This window comes from Tenebrio molitor, chromosome 4 (genome assembly GCF_963966145.1).
Source record: "Tenebrio molitor chromosome 4, icTenMoli1.1, whole genome shotgun sequence".
In the NCBI taxonomy this organism is placed as follows: Eukaryota; Metazoa; Arthropoda; class Insecta; order Coleoptera; family Tenebrionidae; genus Tenebrio; species Tenebrio molitor.
The window spans coordinates 9,962,167-9,986,662 of NC_091049.1; the positions used below are offsets into that span (position 1 = coordinate 9,962,167).

General features: G+C 34.9%; 2 protein-coding genes and 1 pseudogene across 2 annotated transcripts in view; 2 read left to right on the top strand and 1 right to left on the bottom strand.

Annotated features, from left to right (window-relative positions):
- Positions 1 to 14,074: 14,074 nt before the first annotated feature.
- The window catches only part of LOC138128060 (zinc finger CCCH domain-containing protein 13), a 66,074-nt gene continuing 55,652 nt past the window's right edge, over positions 14,075 to 24,496 (bottom strand). The window contains exons 4-5 of the mRNA XM_069044260.1: positions 15,506 to 15,926; positions 14,075 to 15,447 (exon numbers count right to left, since the gene is read on the bottom strand). Of these exons, the coding sequence (XP_068900361.1) occupies positions 14,628 to 15,447; positions 15,506 to 15,926 (1,241 nt within the window). The 3' untranslated portion in view covers positions 14,075 to 14,627. The remainder of the gene's footprint in view (positions 15,448 to 15,505; positions 15,927 to 24,496) is intronic.
- LOC138128061 (uncharacterized) lies at positions 16,245 to 17,030 on the top strand. Its single transcript, XM_069044261.1, has 2 exons — positions 16,245 to 16,553; positions 16,613 to 17,030. The coding sequence occupies exons 1-2, from the start codon at positions 16,288 to 16,290 to the stop codon at positions 16,845 to 16,847; spliced, it is 501 nt and encodes a 166-aa protein (XP_068900362.1). The 5' UTR covers positions 16,245 to 16,287; the 3' UTR covers positions 16,848 to 17,030.
- LOC138128064 (uncharacterized) lies at positions 19,883 to 20,573 on the top strand (annotated as a pseudogene).

Below are 24,496 nucleotides of genomic sequence, written 5' to 3' on the forward strand. Positions count from 1 at the left end.
AAACATAATAAACATGAAACCAACAGAATTAAAATAGAACAAATTAACCTTATTTTGAAACCTAAATTGGGCTTGAAACGCTGTTACGTAATTGTCATGTCATGCAACTAAATTCCGTTGATCTGCTACTTCTAAAAATTGTTCTACATTGGTTTGATTCCCCAAAACCGTTCTAATTAATAATTACTTCGTAAATTTCATTCTCTCTCCCTCACTCACACGTCTGATTTCTACGACTACCTGGCTTTACCGTTACCCAGTCCTCTGTGTTTTCTACCGACTTCCTTTCTACTTTGCTTTGTTACTTTTCTAACTAAAGTGCAAACGATTCTAGTTCTTTTCTACGATAAAGCGCTCTGTTTTTAATTTGCAATTCTCGCCCGTTAATTACAAATATGCCACAAATTTGAGAATGCTAATAAAGGTAAATTAACCTAATGAACATTAATTTTGTTGTTCTCTCAATTTGAAACCTGCTAACATCAAATTCATTAATTCAATTATCCCCTGATTTTAACTGGACCACCCAAATTGTCGAACATGTAGTTACAATAAATTTATTGCAACGCTTCTTTTCCCCTGAACACTTGTTCCCCTTGGGCTATGTTTTGCCCCGGACGCGTACCTGCATTTTCAAAGAATGGTTGGCAGATTTCACTTGAGGAGTGTGGTGCCACTCTTGTGAACAAAGCAACAATAAAATTTACAACTGACCAGCATTTCCGTCGCCAATGAACGGTATTTAAAATATTTCGTTGAAATTATTTTAAACTTAAAATTCTTAATTTATCGAACCTATTCGGACCGTTACAGTATGTCTGGTTTAACACTATTATAATAAAACTTTAAATTTGAAACAGATTGCCATTGATCAAAGGCTTTTTGTGCTAATTCTTTCATTTCGTTTGTAGCTAACGAAAAATACCATTTAAGATTTGTTTTAGACAATTTGTTAGTATGAACTCTATAAGCAGTCGGATTATCTGTAACACCACATCTAGGTTTACTGATTAGAGCAAGTGTTTCTTGATTTAATGTTCCATCAGTTGGTAAATTATAGAATTCTTGTGAAACCTTATTAATGCTTCATTGGTTTCTGTTAATGATGATCCATTACTCTCTAAATACCCAAATTGCTCTAAATAATGAGTAATATTCATTTCCAAACGTCCCTGCAAGGGACTACCTGATAAAGGTGAAATATTGAGAAATAGTAAAAAATACTGGCAGACCGAAGTAATACATCTCATTTATTACAATAAGAATCATCAATTACCGTTTAAGTAAACTTTTTCTAGGTATTTCTCTCTTGGAAAATAATAAAACTTACTGACAAATTCCTCTTCACGTAAATTTATTTCTTTTTTATTTATTTTATCAGCCTTATACATATAAATGCAATAACTGTCTATAAAATGTATAAATTACCTATACCTTAATCAACACATTGGCGTACGTAAGTACGTCATTTTGACATTTTATATATTAATAAATTGTGTCAAATAGGCGAGGACGCCTATGTTTATGTCAACTATCACATTAAAAAGCAGAATAACCAACAATAATATTACTAACCTATGAAAAAAAGTCACATTCATTTAAAAATATTAAAATCACCCGGTAGTGATTAATATTTTGATAATCTTTTAATGACCAATTAACTTTTAGTTCAGAAGATTTTGTTTTACTAAATAAATTTTCATCGTCGCCGACATGACGAAAGAGTCGGAGGTAAAACCGCTCTGCTATATATGTGCTAATTCTACAGCTAAAAAGCGCGTATATTGTGTAAAGTATTAGCAATGGTGCCATAAGAGTTGTGCCAATCGAAAAATATGCTGTGACGATCAACAGCTTATGTGTGATTATGTGAACGATGAAAAAAACAAAAATGAAATACTCCATGTCGATAACGAAATTAAAACCGAGCACGCAGTGAGCAAAAAACTTATAGAGGCAATAGAGGATCTCCAAGGGAAAATCGAAAATTTAACAAGAAAAGTAGATTCAATGAAGGAATTGCTACCACATGAAAATTCGAGAACTTTTTGCCAAAACTGCGTCGACCCCGATAAGGCGCAAACAAAAAACAAAAACCTTATCGCCAACCATTTGAATCTGCAGTCACAAGTAAACAATAACAAACCAGCAGCGATTAACGCCAAATAACAGAGTTCCAGTAATGGCTCCGACAGCCAACGGAAACAAAATTTCTCTTCTTTTTTTGAAATACAAAAAAAAACAGCAGGACTTAATGAATGAAATAATCAACCTGGAAAATCATACATCATCTCAAAGTGACTCAAATCAAGATAACAACTCAGCAAGTGAACCCAAGTTTAAGACGGTACTACGAAGAAACCGCGACAGAAATACAACATCCGTGAATCTGATGAAAACATTAATAAACGCGAAGCTTTTGTAGGTGCAGTTAAGAAAGAAAACAAAAACAAGAAAATCTGGTTGTTCACTCCGGTGCAAAAAGCCACGTAACCGAGAATATGGTTAAACAGCATATTTCCTCGAAACTAAAATGGCTAAAATAGCTCAGAATGTAACGTTAAAGAACTACAAACATTCTATCAAAAATCTGACAATAAATGTTTTCTCATTGGTTGTACATACAACCCGCATATAAAGAAGCTGTATATGACAAAAATTTTTGGCCAAGAGGGATACGCTATAGCAGATTCGATTTTAGGAAAGGGGAACATTTTTTAGACAGCAACATCAAGGTCAACTCTTCGCCTCAAAGGGCAGAAAATACCCAAACAAGACAAAATGCCGAATAAATTTTGAAATAATTGAAGATCGTGAGATATTATATATATGACATTAACAGAAACTAACCTCTACGAAGATACTCCCAACGAAAATATATCAATTGCGAACTACAATATTATACGTGTTGACAGAGATTTAAACTTCTCAAACAAAATACAAGGTTTTGGAAAGAACACCGCAAATCAGCACAACAAATACGATCGAAAATCGGGTGCGAACACGACATCTATAAAGCTTCTCTACAGTAACATCCAGTGTCTACGGAATAAACTCCACTACTAGAGGCATTAATTGGAAATACCCAAATAAACTTTATTTGCATCAGTGAACATTGGCTCTCACCAAGTGAATGTGATAATATACATATAAACAATTACAAAACGGCTTCCCTTTTTGCTAGAAGCAACTACCAGCAAATTGAAAACAATAGTCTTTACGACGAGCTCAACTGGATTTGCAACCTCTCTGAAGAACTAACATGTGACACAGGTATTTACATCAAAAAAATAAAGGCCGTCTTAATAACACTCTACCACTCTCCATTAGGAGCTTTCAACAAATTTGCAGAGATCCTTGAAAGTCTTCTCTCTAAACTAGTTAACAAAAAATATCAAATTATAATTATAGGAGATTTGAACGTCCATTTTAACAACTTGCGTAACAACGAAAAAACTGTACTAAATCTTTTTAAGTCCTTTAACTTGTATCCATGTGTAAATTTTCCCACAAGAAACGAAAATACTATAGATAACATGTTCACTAACTTTAGTGAGGAACAACTAAACATTAAGCCATTGAATTTGGGTATCACTGATCACTCTGGCATCTATGTAGAAATCAAGCTACCTAATATCAGTAATAACAAAATTGTAACTAAGATTATTAGACCTCACACAGAAACAGGAAAGCTCTTATTTTTTCAACTCATGCAAAAAGTAGTAACTTAACTTATAATCTGAACATGTGCTTCCCCTGTAAAGAAATTCGCCATAATGAACACGGCGGTAATAATTTAATGAAATACCGTGGTTCACTCCTGAATTAGGAAGGATGAGAGAAACTCTCTTTCTCCTATCTGATAATTTTAAACTCCACAAAAATTAATTAAATAAACATTTATTTCATGAATTTAGAAACAAATATAACCTAGCTATCAAACGGGCAAAAACTTTAGCCACTAGTAAATTCCTAAAAGAGAATAGCAATCCTTCCTCCATATGGAGAGTAATAAATCAATTCAGAAATACCAACAATCGCAATGAGATTACTATTCAGCCAGATGTTTTCAACAACTTTTTCACTAATGTTGCTGAAAACATAATTAAGGATATTCCCACAGGTAGTCTAGACCCTATAACTGTAACGCGAAATTCAACATGCGATGTAAGGCACACTTTTTCCTTCAAAAAAATCAGTGAAATCACGGTAGGAGACACAATAAAATGTCTGAATAACAACAAATCTAAGGATTTCTATGGACTAACATCTAATCTGATAAAACTTGTTATACATTCCATGGCCACACCGATTACTAAGTTATTTAACGAATGCATCGAAAGTTGCATCTTCCCCGATTGTCTAAAAATTAAAAGTTGACTATCATCTGTCAAAAACAGAACTCAAGAACAAATATTGGATTAATTCAAATTGTAGCCCATTTAAAACGATTTTGTTTGACACATCATTTATTAAAATATTATGAAAAATAAGGAAGTTACAGCACTAAAGATTTTTCATAATACACCCGGTATATATTGCATAGTTCATCATTGGGATATTTGACGTGCAAATTTCCCCGTGGTAGTGGAACCCTATTCCACAAGAATCCAAGTACTTGTAATTCACAGGGCTCTAAATTCGCTTTTGAAATCACAAGTATGTCTTTGGACATGAATACCTAATGGATGTGCTGCCGCATTCACTTTTCTATACTATAGTTTTGGAATGCCTTATTGAAAGATGTAATTGTTAAACTCCACTTTTTTAAATCGTTTTCTCTTTGCTTGGTAAATGCTCCGAACCTTTTATTTCTATCAAAGATTTCTTGGTTAAGTTTGTTTCTGTCAACATAATCAAGAAAACTTCTTATATCGATCAAATCGGATTTTGAAAGCTTCTCCCAATTAGAATTTGCCTAAAAGATAACAATGACAATTTATTTTAAATTAATTCTCAACAATCAAAATCACATTAACTTACTAATTCTTTGTTGACACTTTCAAGTTCCACTTTGAGAACTTCTAATTCCATTTGAACTTGTAACTTTTCATTTTTGAGTCTCTCCACAGATACCACATTATGTGATTTTATGATTACCCTCTCTTGCTTTGAAAGTTTGAGTAAGATTTCTTAATAAACCTCTTCCTGAAAATACATTTACATATTTGCAGTTATAATTCTTAACCAATTAAAGAATTTACCATTTTCACCAATGAATATCACCACATGAATATGAATAAGTTTTCTTCGTTTGTAAAATCGTGATCTATATACAGGGTGGTCCCGATATAACCTGCCAAAAAAATTGTGGGTCATTAGAAGGATCTAACAAGTCCAAAAACCCATTTTCATTAGGTCCAAAATAATGGGGATAAATTAACCCCTATCCACACCCATTCGACGCTGCTGACCACAAAAATACGTACCTACTCAGGAATTAATTGTTGGTGTTTGTAAGGATGACAGTATCCAAGCAACATAGGTACCTGAATCGTTCATGACAAATCTCAAATCTGACAAACTAAATCAAATTAATAACATTTATTGAAAACGCTGTACACTGTGTGCGTTAATTCACCAGCTAATTTAGGTACAAAAACTGATTTTGTAGACTGAGATGAATGACTAATAAATAAAGTCGTGTTACTCAATGTGTAAATAAATGTAGAGGTAGTGTGTGTAAAATTGTGGAAGAACTGTGTAATAAGAGTATCGTCTTAATTGTGGTTAAATAGCCAAAATAATGTATTGAATAAATTTATTTACACTTTAGATATTCGTACTTTCAACTCTAACTGAGAATATCTACTAACTAATGGAAGGTAAACTAGACTAGAAAAATTATTTTATAATAAATGTTCTGCGCCTTCCGTTGGCATTTAAGCACATTTGAGCACGTCGCCGTCGGTACCAATTTTCATAAACAGAATTCAGCATTTCTGGGTTTTTACGAATCTGGTTCGCGGCGTCTGTTACGTGTTTCTGAAGTTGGCCTTTTGTATTTATTTCAACTTCGTATACCAAATCTTTCGTGTGGCCCCAAAAATTAAAATCCAGAGGGGTTAAATGGAGGATCGGGGACGCCATCGTATTGGAATCACCCAGAACCAACCTCACATAAATGCAAATGTACAAAAGTACTATGGCGGACAATAAATTTAGGCCGGCAAATTTCTGACATTTCAAAAAAGTCAATGCAAGCGACCATTTATTGTCGTTATGACTGATGTGTCAGTTTGTCAAACTGATGGTTTTCAAGCTGTTTGGCGTTTCCTTCGCCTTTTTCGTAACTTACAGATCATGACGCACTAGCATAACTGATTTGTAGTAGCACTTCTCTCTGGTGCACGTTTCTTTTCCCAATTTTAATTTTGATTATCGCTGTCACGATGACAAGAATGACAAAAATCGAAAATGGGGTTAGTTGAACATAATGCCAGCTTCACATTTTGATGTCAACTCAATGACAGGCCGGCCTAAATTTATTGTCCGCCATAGTACAACGGGACGGAAGGACTACTTCAGGAAAACGCTCGCCGTATGGTCGCCTTGCCGGTCTTCAATTACCACGTATTTCGCCGTAAATGCAAATCGGCGTATTCTTGTTTTGGGAATTTCATAACTTTTTGAAGGATTCGCAAATTTAAAATTAAACTTGACAAATGTGATAGGTGTTACAGGTACCGTTGCTAAAGAAATTGCAGCCAAGTAACCAGAATTATCTTTTTAAAACCGATTAACTCATTAGCGTACAGCAAATTTTGAGCAAATTTTCAATTATTTTTATCTCGAAAACGAAAAGACTTTTATTAGAAAGATTTTTTGTGTATGAGTTCTACTCATCGTCACCTATTATAGGATTTCTTCTGGCAGGTTATACCTATCGGGACCAGCCTGTATATCCCTTTCTTTCCATCAGCTTACTCTTATTTAACATAATGTTCTTCTACTACCAGCTTTTTATTTTTGCCAGCATCATCTTATCTTTATTTATTCTAAATGCTTCCTTTACATTCACTTTCACTCCTATCTCCCTTTATAAACATTCTTCCACCCCCTCTCTATATTTCCACTTATTCCCTCTATTCGAGTTATCATAACATTATTCTTCCTCTCCTTAGGCATAGGATAAAAAGGCCTATTTAAAGAATTTAATTTGGTCCTCCTGCATCACCACTGGGTGGAATAAAAAAGTGTACCTAATCTATGCCATGTTTGAAGATCTTCCCTATTTATTTCTTACTTTACACCCGTAATGTAGACCCTTTTTATTTATGAATGCAAAAACATAAATTTCGAAAAATTACAATATTTGTCATAATAAAAAAAATTTGTAAAAAACAAAGAATATAAAAAGTACATAATGTTGTACAATCACTTATTTAATCCTGAATGTTTACTAAAACAATAATCAAATATTTATCTTTGCAACTTTTTGCTGTTATCAAGATTTATTCTATTTACGTCTTGCAACTATTAAAAATTGAATGTACGGTATGTTTATTCATATCATTTGAGTGTTTATATGCTTGAGATATCTACAAATGAATTGTAGGTACTGTTACGGTTTAAATCGCCGCGCGATTATAAATCTTCACGATTTTTCTAGAATGTTCTAGAATCCTTCGCGACGGAAACGTACTCGGACTTCCGCCGAAAAATCTGCGCACAGAGGGGGTGGAAGCTATAAATCGGGGGAACCAGAGACAGAGCGGGGATTTTTCACGACCTTTTGCCGGGAGTGTTGTCAGTGCCTGGGGAGAGTCAAGGGGACAGTGATCGAGTGAATTTGCAGGGCCGACGAGACGACGTAGTGGAGTTCACGAGGGCCGTTGGAGACGATTCGTCAAAGTACCACCGCCCACATCGCGAAGCGGATCACGGACTTCACTACGGAAGGTTCCAGACCGAACGCTTTTGCGGATCAGGATCTCGTCGGGTCCTGTCAGTCCAGGTCGTCCCCGGACTCACCGGAAGGTGCCGGATCTACCCTCCAGCAAGTCAGGAGCAGTGGTGACACCCCATTTTCCACAGGCCGTGGCTTCCCAAAGTTTCGGTTGTATTTTGTCACTCCGTCGAACTAATTGAGCGTTTGTATTTAACTATAGTCAAATTTCCATTGTCACTCATTATTTCGACGGGTGAAAAGTTCTGTCAAATTCCTTTAATTTGTATATCGCGTTTAGGATTTATAATTTGTTCCACTGTTAAAGTTGCAGTTTTGTCATAAGGCGCGTCATTTCATTAATCGTACTAACTTAAGAAAAAATTTCCTTATCAAGTCCGTCGGGTTTTTATATTCACGAACGATTATCAATCCGTGAGTGACCTCGCCAGGAATTGTGTATCGCGCTCACCGAACATTTTTTTTGCGCGTGGTTCTTCACCGGTCCGTACCGGAGAAAAACATCTTAACTTCAATTTTTTTTTGGAGCGAAGGAAGACTTGGAGGACCTCCCCGCTTATGCAGGCGGCGTAGCCGAATAGCGACGTTACGTAGGACCAGTCGGCCTTCCTCCTTCGCTAAAGAAAGGAATTTTTTTTACTGTTTCGCCGGTACTCGTTCGTTGAATATCTGGGACCCGGAGGACCCTCCGAGGAGTTAGGGTTATTCAATTTTGTACACGCCATAGGGCTAGTCAGGCTTCGTTGTTTTCTTTTTCATTTATATCATTATTTTCATTGTTGAAATCTGAATAAACGATTAGTTGGAAGATTGTGTATCATTTCCCGTACTCCGGGCTGTTTTCACCAATTTTTCAGCTTCAGTCGGCGTTTCTCGTGGTCGCATTGTAAACCGAGTCGAAGCCACGACTTGTTCGTTATACCCCTGAACATTCCGGATTTGTAACCGGTAACAGGGTTGCCCAGTTTCGGGAGCGTAATTAAGATACTTAAGGTACTTAAGGTACTTGAGGTACTTAAGATTACCACTTATTGAAACTGCACTGCACTTTCGATAAGATAAGATTAGATCCTGATAAAAGAATTTTCATTAACATTTATATTCATTGATATAAATTTGAAAAGAAAGATAAGTATAAGTTTGTAAAGGTTAATTATACTGTGTTATTCAGACAAGAATACGAGCCTAAGATGCAACCCAAATTATTACATAACACGTCCTACGCCGCTGGACGCGCAGAATAGCCACGCCCACAGGCTCATTTCTTCTGAATCGCACTCTACCTCATTTAGAGGGAAACTTTTCTTTTAGTAACTAATTTCTTCGAATACTTAAGTAAATGTATCGAACTGAACGGTGAAAGAAATATGATTATTCTATTCATTATGTTTCCAGATGAATAAGAAGAACAAAATAAAAATAATAAAGTAAGAAAAATTTAATATATGTATTTTTCATTAAACGTCATAATGTATGTACAATGTATGCATATACATATGTAATACATTTTCGAGTTTTTATTCCGAAATAAATTTCATTTCTACTGCCAATTTACAACTATTCTAGTTTTTCATTAGATAAAAATATACAAGATAGTCTGTAATCAATCAATGTGTGTCTGCTTGCAAATTGATACACTGTGACACTGTGGGGAAGCACATACAGATTATATAAGTTGCATTAATCACTGCTTTAATTTATTCATGTTTCACAGGTGTGTTGGTAACAAATCAGGTGAACGTGCTGGCCATGTAAAAACACTTTAATAAGAATTGCGTATGTGCAGAAAAATGAATGAATAAATAATTTTTAATACTAATTGCAAAACGGTCTCTGCACCATTCCACCATCCAACCTCTTGAATTACAGGCAATATTTTTCTTCAATGTGACATTACGAAATTGGTGGCCATTATATAAACCAACAGCTGGAATGTCTTTATTCTTACTTATTTCATAAATTTCACAACATTACTAACAATTCACTTTTTAAATGTTGTCTATAAGTACATTATTCGTTACGTCATAATTAGACAAATCAGTTTGACTAAGTGCACTTATTGAATATATCTTAAGTATACATTAGAGAAAATGTTGTAGAAATCGTGGCAAAAATCTTAAATTAAATTAAGAAATTGTGTAAACAACTGCTTGGTTCATTTTCTGTTTAACCTTTCCACGGTTGGCTCATCTCATGTTAAATCATGGCAATTTCTAGTTTCATTAAGCTAAGACAAATCGTTTTAATTGGAGGTAAACACGGAAAGTGCAAAAGTCCCTCAAGTGTGATATTTAGGTGGACTATTCTAAATTTTTATAATCCACCTTTCTGATATAATCTAAGCTATCACTTTCTCTTCCACACCGCTTTTGTTTGCATTGTTTGAAGCATCTGCCGGCGCTGGCACCGCTTCCTCTTCTGAACCAGTGGCGTAGATAAGGGGGGGGTCCAGGGGGTCCGGACCCCCCCCAGAGCTCATCCATATTCTTTCACAACTGAATAATACTTTTTTTAAAATGAAGGGGACAAAAGTTAACTAACATTTCAGCCTGCTAAAAATGATAGTGGCAAGAAAATACTTTTACTAAAATATTTTTTTCACAACTTTTTCGACAGTTTAGTTTAAAAAATCTTCCAACTTTGTTCCAAAAATGGCTTGAATATTTTCATTTGAACAAAAGCTAAGAGGGGGTATAAGTTTTACCATGCAATTACCTTTGGCAACAGTTAAAAAAATGCACTGTACCGATACATAAAGTATTGAAAAAAAATCACGACTTAAAAATTGAAAGATCGACTACATAAAATGCATTCACGTTGTTTTGGCCTAATGGGAGGTCATGGAAATTTTGCATTTAATTTTAGTAATTTAGTAGTAGTATGTTGAATTAGGTTATATTTTTTTAAGTTTGAGGTTATAAATAGCGTCAATGTCTAGTGCATTTTTGTCAGTTTTACTACTTTGCAATAGAAGAATACTCAGACATCGCGGGAAATTCAGCAACATGTTATGTTCATTTTAATAGGTCCGCATGTCAGGCACTTTAGTGACAGAAATCAAACAGTGTGTCCAACGTTAAAAAATTAATCATGGCCTCTCATTATGCCAAAACAACGTGAACATTGTCTGCCTACCTATGTACTGTCGCGAGCAATAAATTTTGGTCGTCAATGTCATTTCAAAATTTGGTTAGTCACAAATTAAAAAAAAAGTCCCTAGCGGATTATGCCCACGTCAACAAAGTGCAAAAAAATGATGAAAAAAATGAAATTTAATGTCATACGACATGATGATAGGTTATGATATTTAGGTACGACCGTTTTACAATGGACCATTTAAATTGCGTCAAAGAATGACATTGACGACCAAAATTTAATGATCGCGACTATACGTACAGTTGCGGAATTAAAATTTCTGGCACTATTGTCAATGTCATGATATAAACTCTAAAACAACCTTTACATTAATAACCTTATTTTTTACTCTTGTCATGTTTTTGTCTTTTTGGCATTCAAAAATTGTCATTTGTGGCATAATAACGGGTAGGCCACATATCAAAGCGATGATTTAATGTCAGTCATGATGACAGTAGAAGGTGCTTTACAGAGATTTTGTTGAAGTGACAGAAAAATTTCTGGCACTATTGTCAATGTCATGGTATAAACTCTAAAACAACCTTTACGTTAATTACCTTATTTTTTACTCTTGTCATGTTTTTGTCTTTTTGGCATTCAAAAATTGTCATTTGTGGCATAATAACGGGTAGGCAACATATCAAAGCGATGTCAGTCATGATGACAGTAGAGGGTGCTTTATAGAGATTTTGTTGAAGTGACAGAAAAATAGTGCCCGAAATTTTAATTCCGCAACTGTACGTATTTGTTTAAATCATGATCTTTTTTAATTAAAACAGCATAATTTTTGCCGATTTTTTTCCGTGCTGGATTATTTATCTAAAATTGTTCTTTGAGGTTTTTTTGGGTTTTTTTTTCAACATGAGTACATATAAACAATAAACCTTCAAGTCGTATTGTGATAATTTCATATTCTAGTGTTATAAGTAGGAAACTACATTGAAAATCAAAAACTTAATGCAAAAGTACGTGGACCCCCCCCAAAGCAAAAAGCTATCTACGCCACTGTATCTGAACAACCGGTACGATCACAGATTACGCAAAATGAACACAACCAAAACCAAAATCTCATTCTAGTGTAGTAAAAAAGTCGACAACAGAAAAACCACAATGAAAACATCATTAACAACATAATGCGATAGTGAAATTCCCACCGGCCAACTACGACTGAAATTCTTGTAACACCTGTAAAAAATACGTACCATTCATAATCGACATTATGCACCTGAAAATTAAATCGTCGATTGCCCAACTCATCTCGAATTCAATATCGACACACGCAGAGCGAGTTGTCCATTGACCTTTATCTGTTACAATTACATCAACAAATCACTCGGACAATTAACCTGTTTTCGACAAAATCGCTGACATGTGGGACGACCTTTCCTCGACCAGAAAGTCACATAATTACAATAATCGATCGGCAGCAGTCGATAATTCGATTCGTGCAAGAGATAACTGACTTGGCGGCTGTAATGAGAGGCCGGTACACTTGACCACAAAGGGGAGAAAGCTTTATTTGATCTGTGTGAGCCGGAAAAAATCATTGCGTCACTTTTAATATGTTTATCATGGCAAACTGCCATAAAACACGTTGGAGTTTCACTAGTCCATCAGCTCGATTGTCAAATATTTACAGAAGTACAAGAGCTGGAAGACGTGACACAACAGTTCGATTCGAGAACTGAAAGTCGAGCGAGCGCATCTCTTTTCAAAAAGAAAGCCAAAAAGTGATCCCCACTCCCCGCTGTCGAATCTTCTCGGTCCTTTTTCTTTCCCTAGTTTCTTTTGGTTTGTTTTAGTTTGTTTCGGCGACGGCAATTTAAATTCTAATTTTATGTTTTGCACAATCCTTCTAAAACTTGAAGCCATTTAAGCTGTGCAAGGATTTTCCTTGCAAGGTCTATTTTGGCTTCAAGAAACTATAACACTTATTCCTATTACAATTCTTAAACGATATTTCAGCATTAATAACTTATAAGGTACATTTTTATAAATAAACAAATAATTTTGCACCAAACAAAATCTTAATTAATAATAAGATTGGAAGTTTCGGGTAAACTAACAGAGGACGCCAGTTCATAGGATACTTGATTGATGCAAGAAGTTAAAAGGAGAGTCTGGGCCGCCACCTGTCGGGCAGTAACCCAAGTGGGAGAAAGAGAAAAAAACGTCAAATAAAACGCAGTATTAATTAATAGTAGTTTATTTAATGAGTTCGTGCGTAATTTGGGCCTTTAAAACGCTCGTTTCACTCGCGTTTTAAAATGGCCCACTCGTGCCAAAAAAGACCCAATTTACACACGAACGAATTTAATACGTTTTTTTGTTCGACGAGCCCCTTAAAGGCTCCAAATCGCTTAAAATCTTTAAAATTAGCTTGACGTTTCGTTTTGACAAGTTGTGACATTTATCAAAATCCGTCCACACAGGAGAAAATTCTCAAATTCTGACAGTGTCGAACAAAAAAAATCATTTTCGTTTAAATAGACATCTTATATAATATGACAAAAGATAAAACCAAAAAATTACAAAAATTATATAAAAAACAAATAAATATATAAAAAAAAACATTAATCGCTTTGTTATTGTCAAAAGATAAATCAAAAGAAAGTAAGAATAATCAAAAATTCTTAAAATAGTCAGGGTTGGTAGAACTGGAATGCGTATAGTAGGTTGCTTTGTTGAAAATTGGGGGGACGAGGGGGAAAAGTAACTCGTGCCGTAAAATCAACCCAAAAATTTTGAGCGTTCGTGGGGTTTATTGGGTAGTTTTTTCGGTTTTATTCTGGTGAAGTAACACCTAATGCATGATCGACAGACTCTGTCGTAAAAGTTTAGTGCATTATGACGTCAGGAGTAACTTTTGCGGGGGGAAAGGATTCAAACTATGGCAACAATGGCAACGAGGCAACCTACTACACAAATTGGCCAATTCTGCCAACCTTGAAAACAGTAGTTTGGGCCGCCACCTATCGCAGAGTAGCCCAAGTGAGAGAAGGTGTTTGTCTAGGATAAGAAAACGTCAAGTAAAAATCAGTATTTATTAAAAATCATTTTAGTTTAAATAGACATCTCATATAATATACAAAAGACAAAACCAAAAAATTACATAAATTATATAAAAAAGATAAATAACTAAAAAAACCATTAATCGCTTTGTTATTGTCAAAGGATAAATCAAAGAAAAGTAAAAATAATCAAAAATCCTCAAAACATTTTTGAATTTTGATGCAATTTGGCAGCAGTAATTGATTTTATGATGATTTTTTGTGTAATTAATACTAGTCAACTTATTACCAATTTAAGAAATATAAGAATAAATATGTATATAGCTTTAAAACATAAGATTACAAGTCTTATACCTAATAATTTGGAAAGCTAGTAAAAACTTTTATATTCTTCCTGTGATTGCTGTTGAGAATTTTTAAGAATTGCTGACAGTTTGCCTTGACTCACCCTTCGACCATTAAGTATAAAAGGCACATCATTTAAAAAAATAAATATACAATTTCACTTAGGCTTAGTGTTAATTGTCATGGTTTTTCGGTCCATCAACCCAAATTATATACAGTGTGAGCAATCAATAGGGGTTCACGCTCGCTATCCCCACTCTCCCATTATTCGTGACGCTGTTGGTCCGGTGCAGCATCTCGTAATGCTTCTTTCCCGCCTTCTCCAATCGAAGCTTGGGCTCTGCATAGCTGTGCCTATACCCAGCCGAATTCTTCTGGTTCTTACTGTACTTATTCATCTCTCCAACTTGATCTAACTCCACCGTGGACTTGGAAAAATGGTAGTTGGTTTCTCTGCTGTCGACGATTTCTTCGTTATCCATGTAACTCCTCCTCTTCAACTCCCTCGCGATTTCATTGGAGTTCTTCTTGTGCTCCTCTTCGATCAGACTGAACATGGATCGCCTCTTCGGGTCGTACTTCTCGTTGCGGTACCGCCCCAGGGGCACCTCGCGGTACCGCACCTCCTCCGGTACGTTTCTCGGGGCTGGTTTCGGCCTGTTTTCTCCATACATCATACTCTCGTGGCGCTTGATGAACGGCTTGTCCTTCGTGACAGGGGAGATGGGCGGCTCGGGTCTGTGGCTGATTCTTTCCTTCTCCATGGACAAGAATTTCTCCTTGGCGTCCTTGAATCGGTCTCTTGGAGAAGTCTTGTTGTCTTCGGGAGAGGGACTGCGTTGACGCGCTCTGATTTGCGAGGCCGATTTGGGTCTCGGTTCGTAGTACCGAGAGTCATCCGGAATGTACTTTTCCTTCCGGTCGTAGTACTTATCTTCGGCGACGTACTTCTGGCGGGTTTTCGGAACGGGGGGTTCTTTGTAGGTACGAGGAGAATCCTGGTAGAACGAAGGGTCGTCGTAGTCGAAGCGGGAGCGATTTCTGTACCTGCAAACCAACCAAAAGATAAAACATGGTACCACTCTAATTGTTTACTGAAATTTACCTTATTCCTTCATCAAATCCGTCATCTTCAAAGTACTTGACCGGTTTCTCCTTCTCTGGCCGTCTCTCCTCTTTCGTGTATTTCCTGTCGTACTCATCTTGGTACCTCTCTTCCTCGTAGTACCTGTCGCGACCCCTCTCGATGGACTTCTGTCGGTCTAAAGACTTGTGTCTTTCTAATGACTTTTGTCTCTCTAACGATTTTTGTCTCTCTAACGATTTCTGCCTCTCCAAGTACTTCGATATGGGTTTCTCTAAGTACTTCGCTATCTCTCGAGTACTAGATTTGGATTTTTCGCAATATCTAGAATATCTTGACGAATCTGGAGACTTGTCGCGGTTTGGTCTGGGCAGAGTGACTTGAGGAGGACCGTGCATTAGGTAAAGAGTTGATTCGGCAGTCTCTCCATTCCAGTCTTCATCTGAAACAAAAAATAAATTCGATAATATTTTGTGTCTTCTCTCGTCAAAATCAGTGTCAAAATATCAAAGTAAATTATTCAACTGTGTTACCCTCTAACTTTGCTTCGAAGAGTGCACTGTAATAATACGTATAGTGCAAATTAAATAAAATAAAAATTTGTCAACAAATTTATTGATAACACGTTCCTGGAAAAATGGACATTTCTCGAAATTTATATTTCCTAATAATTAATTGTTATTTATTACAATTGTGTTAATCACACATTTATTTATGTTCAAAATTATATCTCACGACCTGATAACCCCTTTGGTATAAAAGATTGTGTAAGTAAGCATCTCCGTCAACGCTGCACAACCAAAATGAATCCCTGTTCACCAAGCTGCTGCTGCCAACCTCACTATCGCCGCATCGAAGAGTGCGTGGTGATAACTCGGATCTACCAACAAGGCGTTCCTCAGCCTCGGCCCAGAAGAAGTGTTGTAATCGTGAATCCTCAAACGTGTATGGTGCTTGACGCGAGCCAGCATCAGGTGAAGCTCCAGCCTTACACAGGATGCCCAACACAACTGTGGTGGCTAGAATGCACTCAAAATGGCAACTTCTTGATCGTGAACGTCGCCAATGGGTAAGGAGTTTCGCGAACAGACAGATTCATTTGCGTGACTTGTGTCATGTTGGTTTCAGAAAAGCTCTAGATATTGATGGTGGTGCAAAGAGCTGCGCCCCTCTGATCACCTATGAGAAGCATGGTCGTGCTAATCAGCAATGGCAGATCGACTCTGGTGATTCTACAATTGTCAATCCCTCCAGCAACTTGGTTGTGGATGTTGACCGAGCAGTGATGTATGCAGGCCAAGGTTTGATCGCTTATCACAAACACGGAAAAGTAAATCAACAGTTTTGTGTTCAGCTTCATTGATTTTGCTCCATTTTTATTTTGATTGTTTCAAAGTCAGGTGTCAAGGCTTTTAAAATACGTAGATGTGTAACAGAAAAATTATAATTATGTATTATGTTATTGGATTAATCTACAGATATCTATACATAACATTATGTAAAACAATTTTTTTTATCTTTATAAATAAACTATGCAAAAACTAAATTACTTTTGTCGATTCTTCAATAAGTCGAAATTTAACTAACTGGATGTTTAGTACATTAACATAACAAATTAACAAAACTCGGATGATTCACTCGCCTACGGCTCGTGTTGCAATTTTCATCTTCTTGAATCATTATACGCTCATTGAAGAATTTACTATTCCGATAATTCTTTAATGGTTGGGATTCATCTAAGAAGTTAAAAAAATGCGAAAGGTATTAAAGACTCCCAATTTATTCAGTAATTAAACAAAAACAAGAATCACGTTACACATAACATTTAGTAAGGACGTACGGTACGGAATAAAATAGTAGATTATATTATTAGGATTAAAAGTGGTACTTTTTTTGACGGGCAATTTGTGTAATAATTGCAACAGACAACAGACCTACTAATATTTTATTCAAATATTTAAAATAAATTAATCAAAAAGAAACTATGCAATTCAAAATAAGTTTGAGCGTGGAGAAAATTTGATAAACAATTCGGGAGGTAAGTATTTACCAGTCTCGGACTCGCTATCGCTCGGTCCTCAACTGGTAAATATTACTTACCTCCCTTAATGTTTAAATCTATATATTAATACGTGAAGAAAATCTTTGTAACACTTTTTAAGCAAATTGCGCGCACGGAGGAGTGTGAGATTTAGCATAGTTAAAGTTTATGTGGAGAAGGAGTGTAGAAAGATAAAATTTATTTATAATATACAGGGCGTCCCCAAAAAAAGAGCTCCCTTATTTATTGGACGATTTTAATTATTTATACACCAAATTAAATGGTTGTGAATAAGCTATAAAATGGCGTACCAAATTCACGTAAAACCCAAAGTGCTTCAAGGTTAAACTGTCAAAATATTTTTTTTAAATATTCTGAAAACAACAATGTATGACATGTGTAACCTCATATAAGAATTTTTTTTTTTTAAATAACACTACTTTTTGAAACAAATGACGAGCACCAAGCGAGAAGCTATCAAAATTCATTGCGTTACAAAGTAATAAATTAACCAAATTAAGTTAGTTGGAAAAGCAAATGACAAATATGTAATAACATTTGGGATTGTACGTACAGAACGCAGTTTAAGCAAAGACGATAGTAGCAATTTTTAACTTTTTTTTTGTATTTTGGGTAGGTAAGTGTACACTTGTGATACTCTTTTTAGAATAAAAGTCTCTATCAGAAGTGTTAAAAAAATTATGTGATCGTATTTGAAAAAAAAAAGTTTTGACATTTTAGCCCTGAAGCCCTTGGACCTATATGTGAATTTATTAGGGCTTTTTGTAGCCTATTTAGAGCGATTTAATTTGGTGCATAAATAATTAAAATCTTCCGATAAATAAAGGAATTATGGACTCATCTTCTTTTTCGGGGACACCTGTGTGTTACAAATATCAAAACATTCATTGTTTATGTTCATACACTGTAAAAAATTAGCGGAGTAAATGCGGAGTGAATTTGGAGCGAATGCGGAGTGGATGATTTATAATTGATTTAATCCCCCGCAATGAAATCCACTCCAAGAGGGAGGGATTTTATTTATTCGTTAAAAAAACTCTTCAGAGTGAAATACAAAATTCTTTGATTATTAGTGGTTTGCCACCACATAAGTTAGTATTGAAAGTTAATTGCACGTTTTACTGATCAGAAACTTAAATACAAAGGAAGCATTAGTCTATGGAACAAGAATGGGCATCAAGTTTATGCATCGCAATGCTATTGATTGCGAAGTTTTAACTGGAACCGAACGCAATAAGAGAATTTTTATTCCACGTATAAATTTAACATATTCAGGTACTATTTTACCATTTAATTTTCAAAGAAGTCGATTTCCAATTATAGCTGCATTTGCGATGACAATAAATAAGTCTCAAAAACAATCATTCGAAAAAATTGCAATTTTATTGAGGTAGCCAGTTTTCAATTGTACGTCACAGCAAGTAGAGTTCGATCATTCAATGGTTTGAGATTTGAGACAACATTTTATTTTTTTAACCGCCCGGTTTTTTGTTTCAATAAAAAATATAAGTATAAAAAATACGAAACACGTGTTCTTTATTTAATTTTTCATTTCAATTTTATATAATTTGAATAAGATAAACAAATTAACTGTGTAGCCTTGACGAAACCTGGCCAGTATAGCAATAAAAAAACCTAAGGAAATTGTTGTTTTTTAAATATGGCATAGCCAAACTATACCTCATTTTTCCTATCGTTCATATTTTTCAAATAACTCGAAAATTAGTAGTGACGTATTTGTAAACGCTCGCAGCTGACGTAATAGAACAAAATTCAAAAAAAACTATATGCCATAATTACGAATTACGAATGTCGACCGCTGGGCGACCTCTAGTAATTATTAATAGACAAATGATTCATTACGAATACGAATACATCAATACGATCATTCACCAAGAAATCACTACGTAACACACACCAAATCTTATTTCCAGCGAAGTCATAACACACCATTTCTGTGTTACCCTTGCTAACTTGGCTTTGACAGGTGCACTATAACAGCACTTGGTAAACTAAAATTTGAATATGTAAAAAAAAATACAGTTTGGCAACAAAACAATAAGTTTTTCAAAAAGCACTTCTTGAATATCAGATAATTACGTAGATGTGGCTTATCAGAATAATATTCAATGACTTAAAATTATTAAATCAGTTATCACAATAACGTAAACAACATGCTTACTCATTCCAAAAAATTTAGCTGCAGATATGATGACGTTTCAACCAAGTCCTATAATTAACCAGAAGTATTGTAAAGGTCACACATATATTGTTATCTCTGCTAAAACCGCTGCAAGTTGTATAAAAGATAGCCCAACAACGCATCTCCCTCAAAGATAATCGCAAACAAAATGAGTTCTTGTCCACCAAGTTGCTGCTGCCACCCTCTCACTATCGCCGCATCGAGAAGTGCACAGTGATAACTCAGATCTACCAAAAATGCGTTCCTCAGCCCAGAAACCGTGTCGTAATCGTGAATCCTCAAACGTGTATGGTGCTTGACGCGAGCCAGTATCAGGTGAAGATCCAGCCTTACACAGGATGCTCAACACAACTGTGGTGGCTGGAATGCACTCAAAATGGCAACTTCTTGATCGTGAACGTCGCCAATGAATAAGGAGTTTCGCAAACAGAAACATTCATTTTCGTAAGTTGTGTCATATTGATTTCAGAAAAGTTTTGGATATTGAGGGTGGTGCAAAGAGTTGCGCCCGTCTGATCACCTTTGAGAAGCATGCTCGTGCTAATCAGCAATGGCGGATCGACTCTTGTGACTCTACAGTTGTCAATCCCTGCACTAATTTGGCTATGGATGTTGACAAAGGAGTGATGTGTGAAGGACAAGGTTTGATCGCTTATCCAAAACACGGAAAGATAAATCAACAATTTTGTATTCAGTTTAATTGATTATTGCTTTTTGAAATGCGTAGATATGTAAGAGAATAATAATCGACTACAGATATCCATTCATAACATAATGTGAAATAAGAAGTGTAATCTTTACAAATAAACAATATTAAAACTGAATTACTTTTTTAGAATCTGTGTCTCTAATAGGTCTATTATTGTATTCAATTTGGAGTCGTTTATGGCTATCTATTAAAGCACTCGTGGTTTAATAGATCTCTAAGAAATTTTTTATTAATATTTCAGTGTATTATTGTCATTTATACCCAAAAATTTCGAATATTAATGTTCAAACCCTACTTTTTAACATCTGTTGCAGATGTAGTTGCATCCGTTACCTTGAATTACCAATTAACACAAAATTGCCTAGAATTTGAAAATTTAATTTTTTTATTTAAAAATTAAAACAAGGGTGCAAATTCTAAAAAATAACATAAAAAACTCGTTTTATAAGGGCATTGGCGCACTCGTCCCATACAAAACTCCCCTACCAAATCAACCCTTATAAAACTCGTTCTTTAATAATTATACTATTCCCGATTCTTCAATTAGTCTTTTATAAATCGACATTTAACTAATTGGATGTTCCAAATCAGCATAACAAAATTTGACTTGACTTGTGTTGAATCATTAAATGTCTTATTCTCTTGACAATTGATGCCGATTATCCACATGATAAAAAATACAAACAAATTCACAATTCACAAATTCTAACATGTGAGACATTGGAAAATTAGATCCACTTTGAGGATTAAATGAACACTCAGTGTGAGTAGGTATCAATCGAAGTATGAAAAGTTTTTAATATTTAATTCTCTTGTAATTTCCTTCATCTTGGATGTGGTCGAGAAATTGAAATTGTTCTTCAAGGGTTAAATCTTTCCTGTAGGAAGTTGCTCTCTAACCCTGTCCGTGAGATGAATAGGATTCCAAAAAAATCAGTCCCTACCCTATCACAATCAAAGAGAAATGCGAATATTCGCAAAAACCGTATAAACAATATTTTAAAGAATGTTTAGTAAATGCTGTTCAGTTTCCTGTGATATCATTTCCTATGACAAAGCTTGCTGTAAAAAAATATCTAACCGGAAATTATAATAAAAGTACTATTTATCGGCGTTACGAGGAAGGAAAACCTGTCAAAAACTTACAAAAAAGTGACCAAGTAGATACTAGACTAGATAAAAAAAAAAAAACATCGCAACATTTCGACAACAGATAATCTCGAAATTTGTATTTTTAGAAAATTGACGGAGGATGTTTAGAACACTCCGAGAAATAAAATCACAGTGAGAAGAGACTGAAAATAATCCTTGTAAGATGTAGAAAATTAAGAGAAACTCTCAAAATACCATATCACGTTTTGATCTTGGACAATAAAAAATATTGGGAAAAAGTCCAGGGTCCAATCTCGGAAATTACGAAAAAAACAAGAATTTAGTTTGCAGCAAATAGTTGTTTATTTGACGAGTTCTTGTGTAAATTGGGGTTTTTTGGTACGAGTGGGCCAGTTTAAAACGCAAGTGAAACGAGCGTTTTAAAGGCCCACGAGTGCCAAAAAAGCCCAATTGTCACACGAACGAGTTGAATACAACGTTTTTTTGCTCGACGAGCTCCTTAAAGACTTTAATTAAATCTTTAAAATTAGCTTGACGTTTCGTTTTGACTGGTGGCGATATTTATCAAAATCCGTTCACATACGAGAATATTCTCAAATTCTGACAGTGTCAAACAAAGAACAAAATTTTAGTCAAAAATTTTAATTTGGATTAATTTTGGGAAACGTTTTGCTTCTTATATTTAATCAAATTCGTGACCATGGAATCAACACTAACGTTTACATTACATGTTTATTATCGATATTCACGCTGTTCGGCGACAATAAATATCAAATTGATAATATTTTGTCTAACAAGTTCAGGTAATGCAAAAAATTAACTGACTGGTTATCTCAAAATAACATTCTATTTTTCGAAGTGCTTAATAATAAAGTGTAAAAGTAAACCAGCTGATACTAGAACAGAGAATAAATAATAATAATAATAATAGGTAATATCACTAAGAGTAGAAGTGAGTCTTTTTGTGCTAGGCCCACAGATTGAAGACCTAGACGAAGTCGAAGTCGGCAACTGGGCGAAGCACAAAAAGACCTTCTACTCTGAATGCTATGTACTATTTTATCTTCAAGCGCATTACGACAAAAATCGGACATGAACTCATTTATTTTCTATTGCTGCAGTTACAGTAAAATGACAATTTTCTCTAACTTAAATTTTCAAATTTTAAGGCACCAGTTATTTCTAGTTCTGTTGTTGCAATAATATTTCATTTTATCCACAAACTTGGCGCTACGCCAAAGAAGATGGACCATTTTATTCTCTACAGAGGCCGCAAAATACTGATTTTTTATTGCAAAATTATAGCTTCATAAAGATATTTGAAGCGATTCACGATACACTTAACTAATCCTAATGTGTATCTCTAGGTCGCTCTGGGATTGCTTTTCGGTTAAATTTATCAGCTTTTTAGTAAAAAAATAAAATCCAAAATTTTTTATTGCACAATATATCCACTATTGTAAACAATTTTGGCCTAAACTTGAGGTCAATGGATAGAGGAAGCAAATCTACAGGTCGCCTTGGAAGTGAATTTTTCTTTATTTCAAACCTTTTTTGTATATTTCATTAAAAAAGGAAATAAATTTTATGTATGTTTTCAGCAAATAGGCAACACACAATACGGTTAACAATTTATAGCTTAGGGATTAAAGGGTACCCTATTAGTAGGGTTGTCGGTGCAGTGTTACAAAGGTATACAATAGACAGCATTGTTCTTATTATATTATGATAATCTACTTATTAAAGTAATATTTGCAATTTTTTTAAAAAACCATGATTTTTGCCAAATGATTCATGGGGACTTGGATCGAGTCGCACATATAAACTCTTATTAATTAATGGCGCTCTTTTAGAAATCCGCCAACATTTTCAGCCTTTTCTGATTTTTTTTAAAATGATAAATTTTTTGTGTCAGGGGTAGGTAGATGACATCTCATTGATCATTGTGAGCACAAGACAAATCAAGTACCCACTTTCAGGAAAAAATATCAAAAACACTTACAAAAATATGAACAGGAAGGTTGTTAGGGACTAGAAGGAGCAGTAATTATTATCAGGTATAATCTTCCATGACTAAGCTATGACATGGTGCCGAATTCTTATAAAATAAAGGGTGTGGTACTTAGACATTTTAATAATGCGGAATTTATGCAGACCCAAATAATTTACCTGCTTCATCACAAGCACATATTTAGAAGTGGGTAGTTGAAAAATTCAACTCTACTTGCATGTTTGCCAATGTATCCCAATTTCCAAGAAGGGCTCAGAATCCAGGCTAATGAGAGGGGGGGAGGTAATAAGTGAAGTCAAATAAACAAAATTGTTCTACTGATCATTATTGCTTTCATAGTTGCGTTGACGTAAAAGTGTGCGATAAAGTGTTATTTTGAGTTATCCCTATGATTTAGAATAAGGACTATGGGGGAAATACATTAGATGATTTTCCAGATAAGAGCGAATTAGAAATAGGAATTTTAATAAATGACTTTGTAAAACAATTGGATGGTGTAGATAAAAGAAAAATTGAACTTGAAACAAGAGGCCAAATTTTAAATCCAAAATGGTTTCAAGAAAAATATTTCAGGATCACCGCTAGCAATTTTGGAAAAATTTGTAAAATGATGAAAAGCACTTCAACTAAATGTACTATCCAACAATTGCTCTATTCAAACTCATCCATTTCCAGCAAATCACTGCAATATGGCCAATGTAATGAAATGTATGCCAGAAAAATATTTGAAGAGGAATTTTCTATGAGTGTTGTTTCTTGTGGGCTTTTTGTTCATGAAGAATATTCATTTCTTGGTGCCTCTCCCGATGGGTTAATCGATGAGGACTCGATTATCGAAATTAAATGTCCTTTCTCGGCAAGAGATTTAACAGTTGAAGAGGCAGTTAAATCTAAAATAATTAAATTTTGTTATA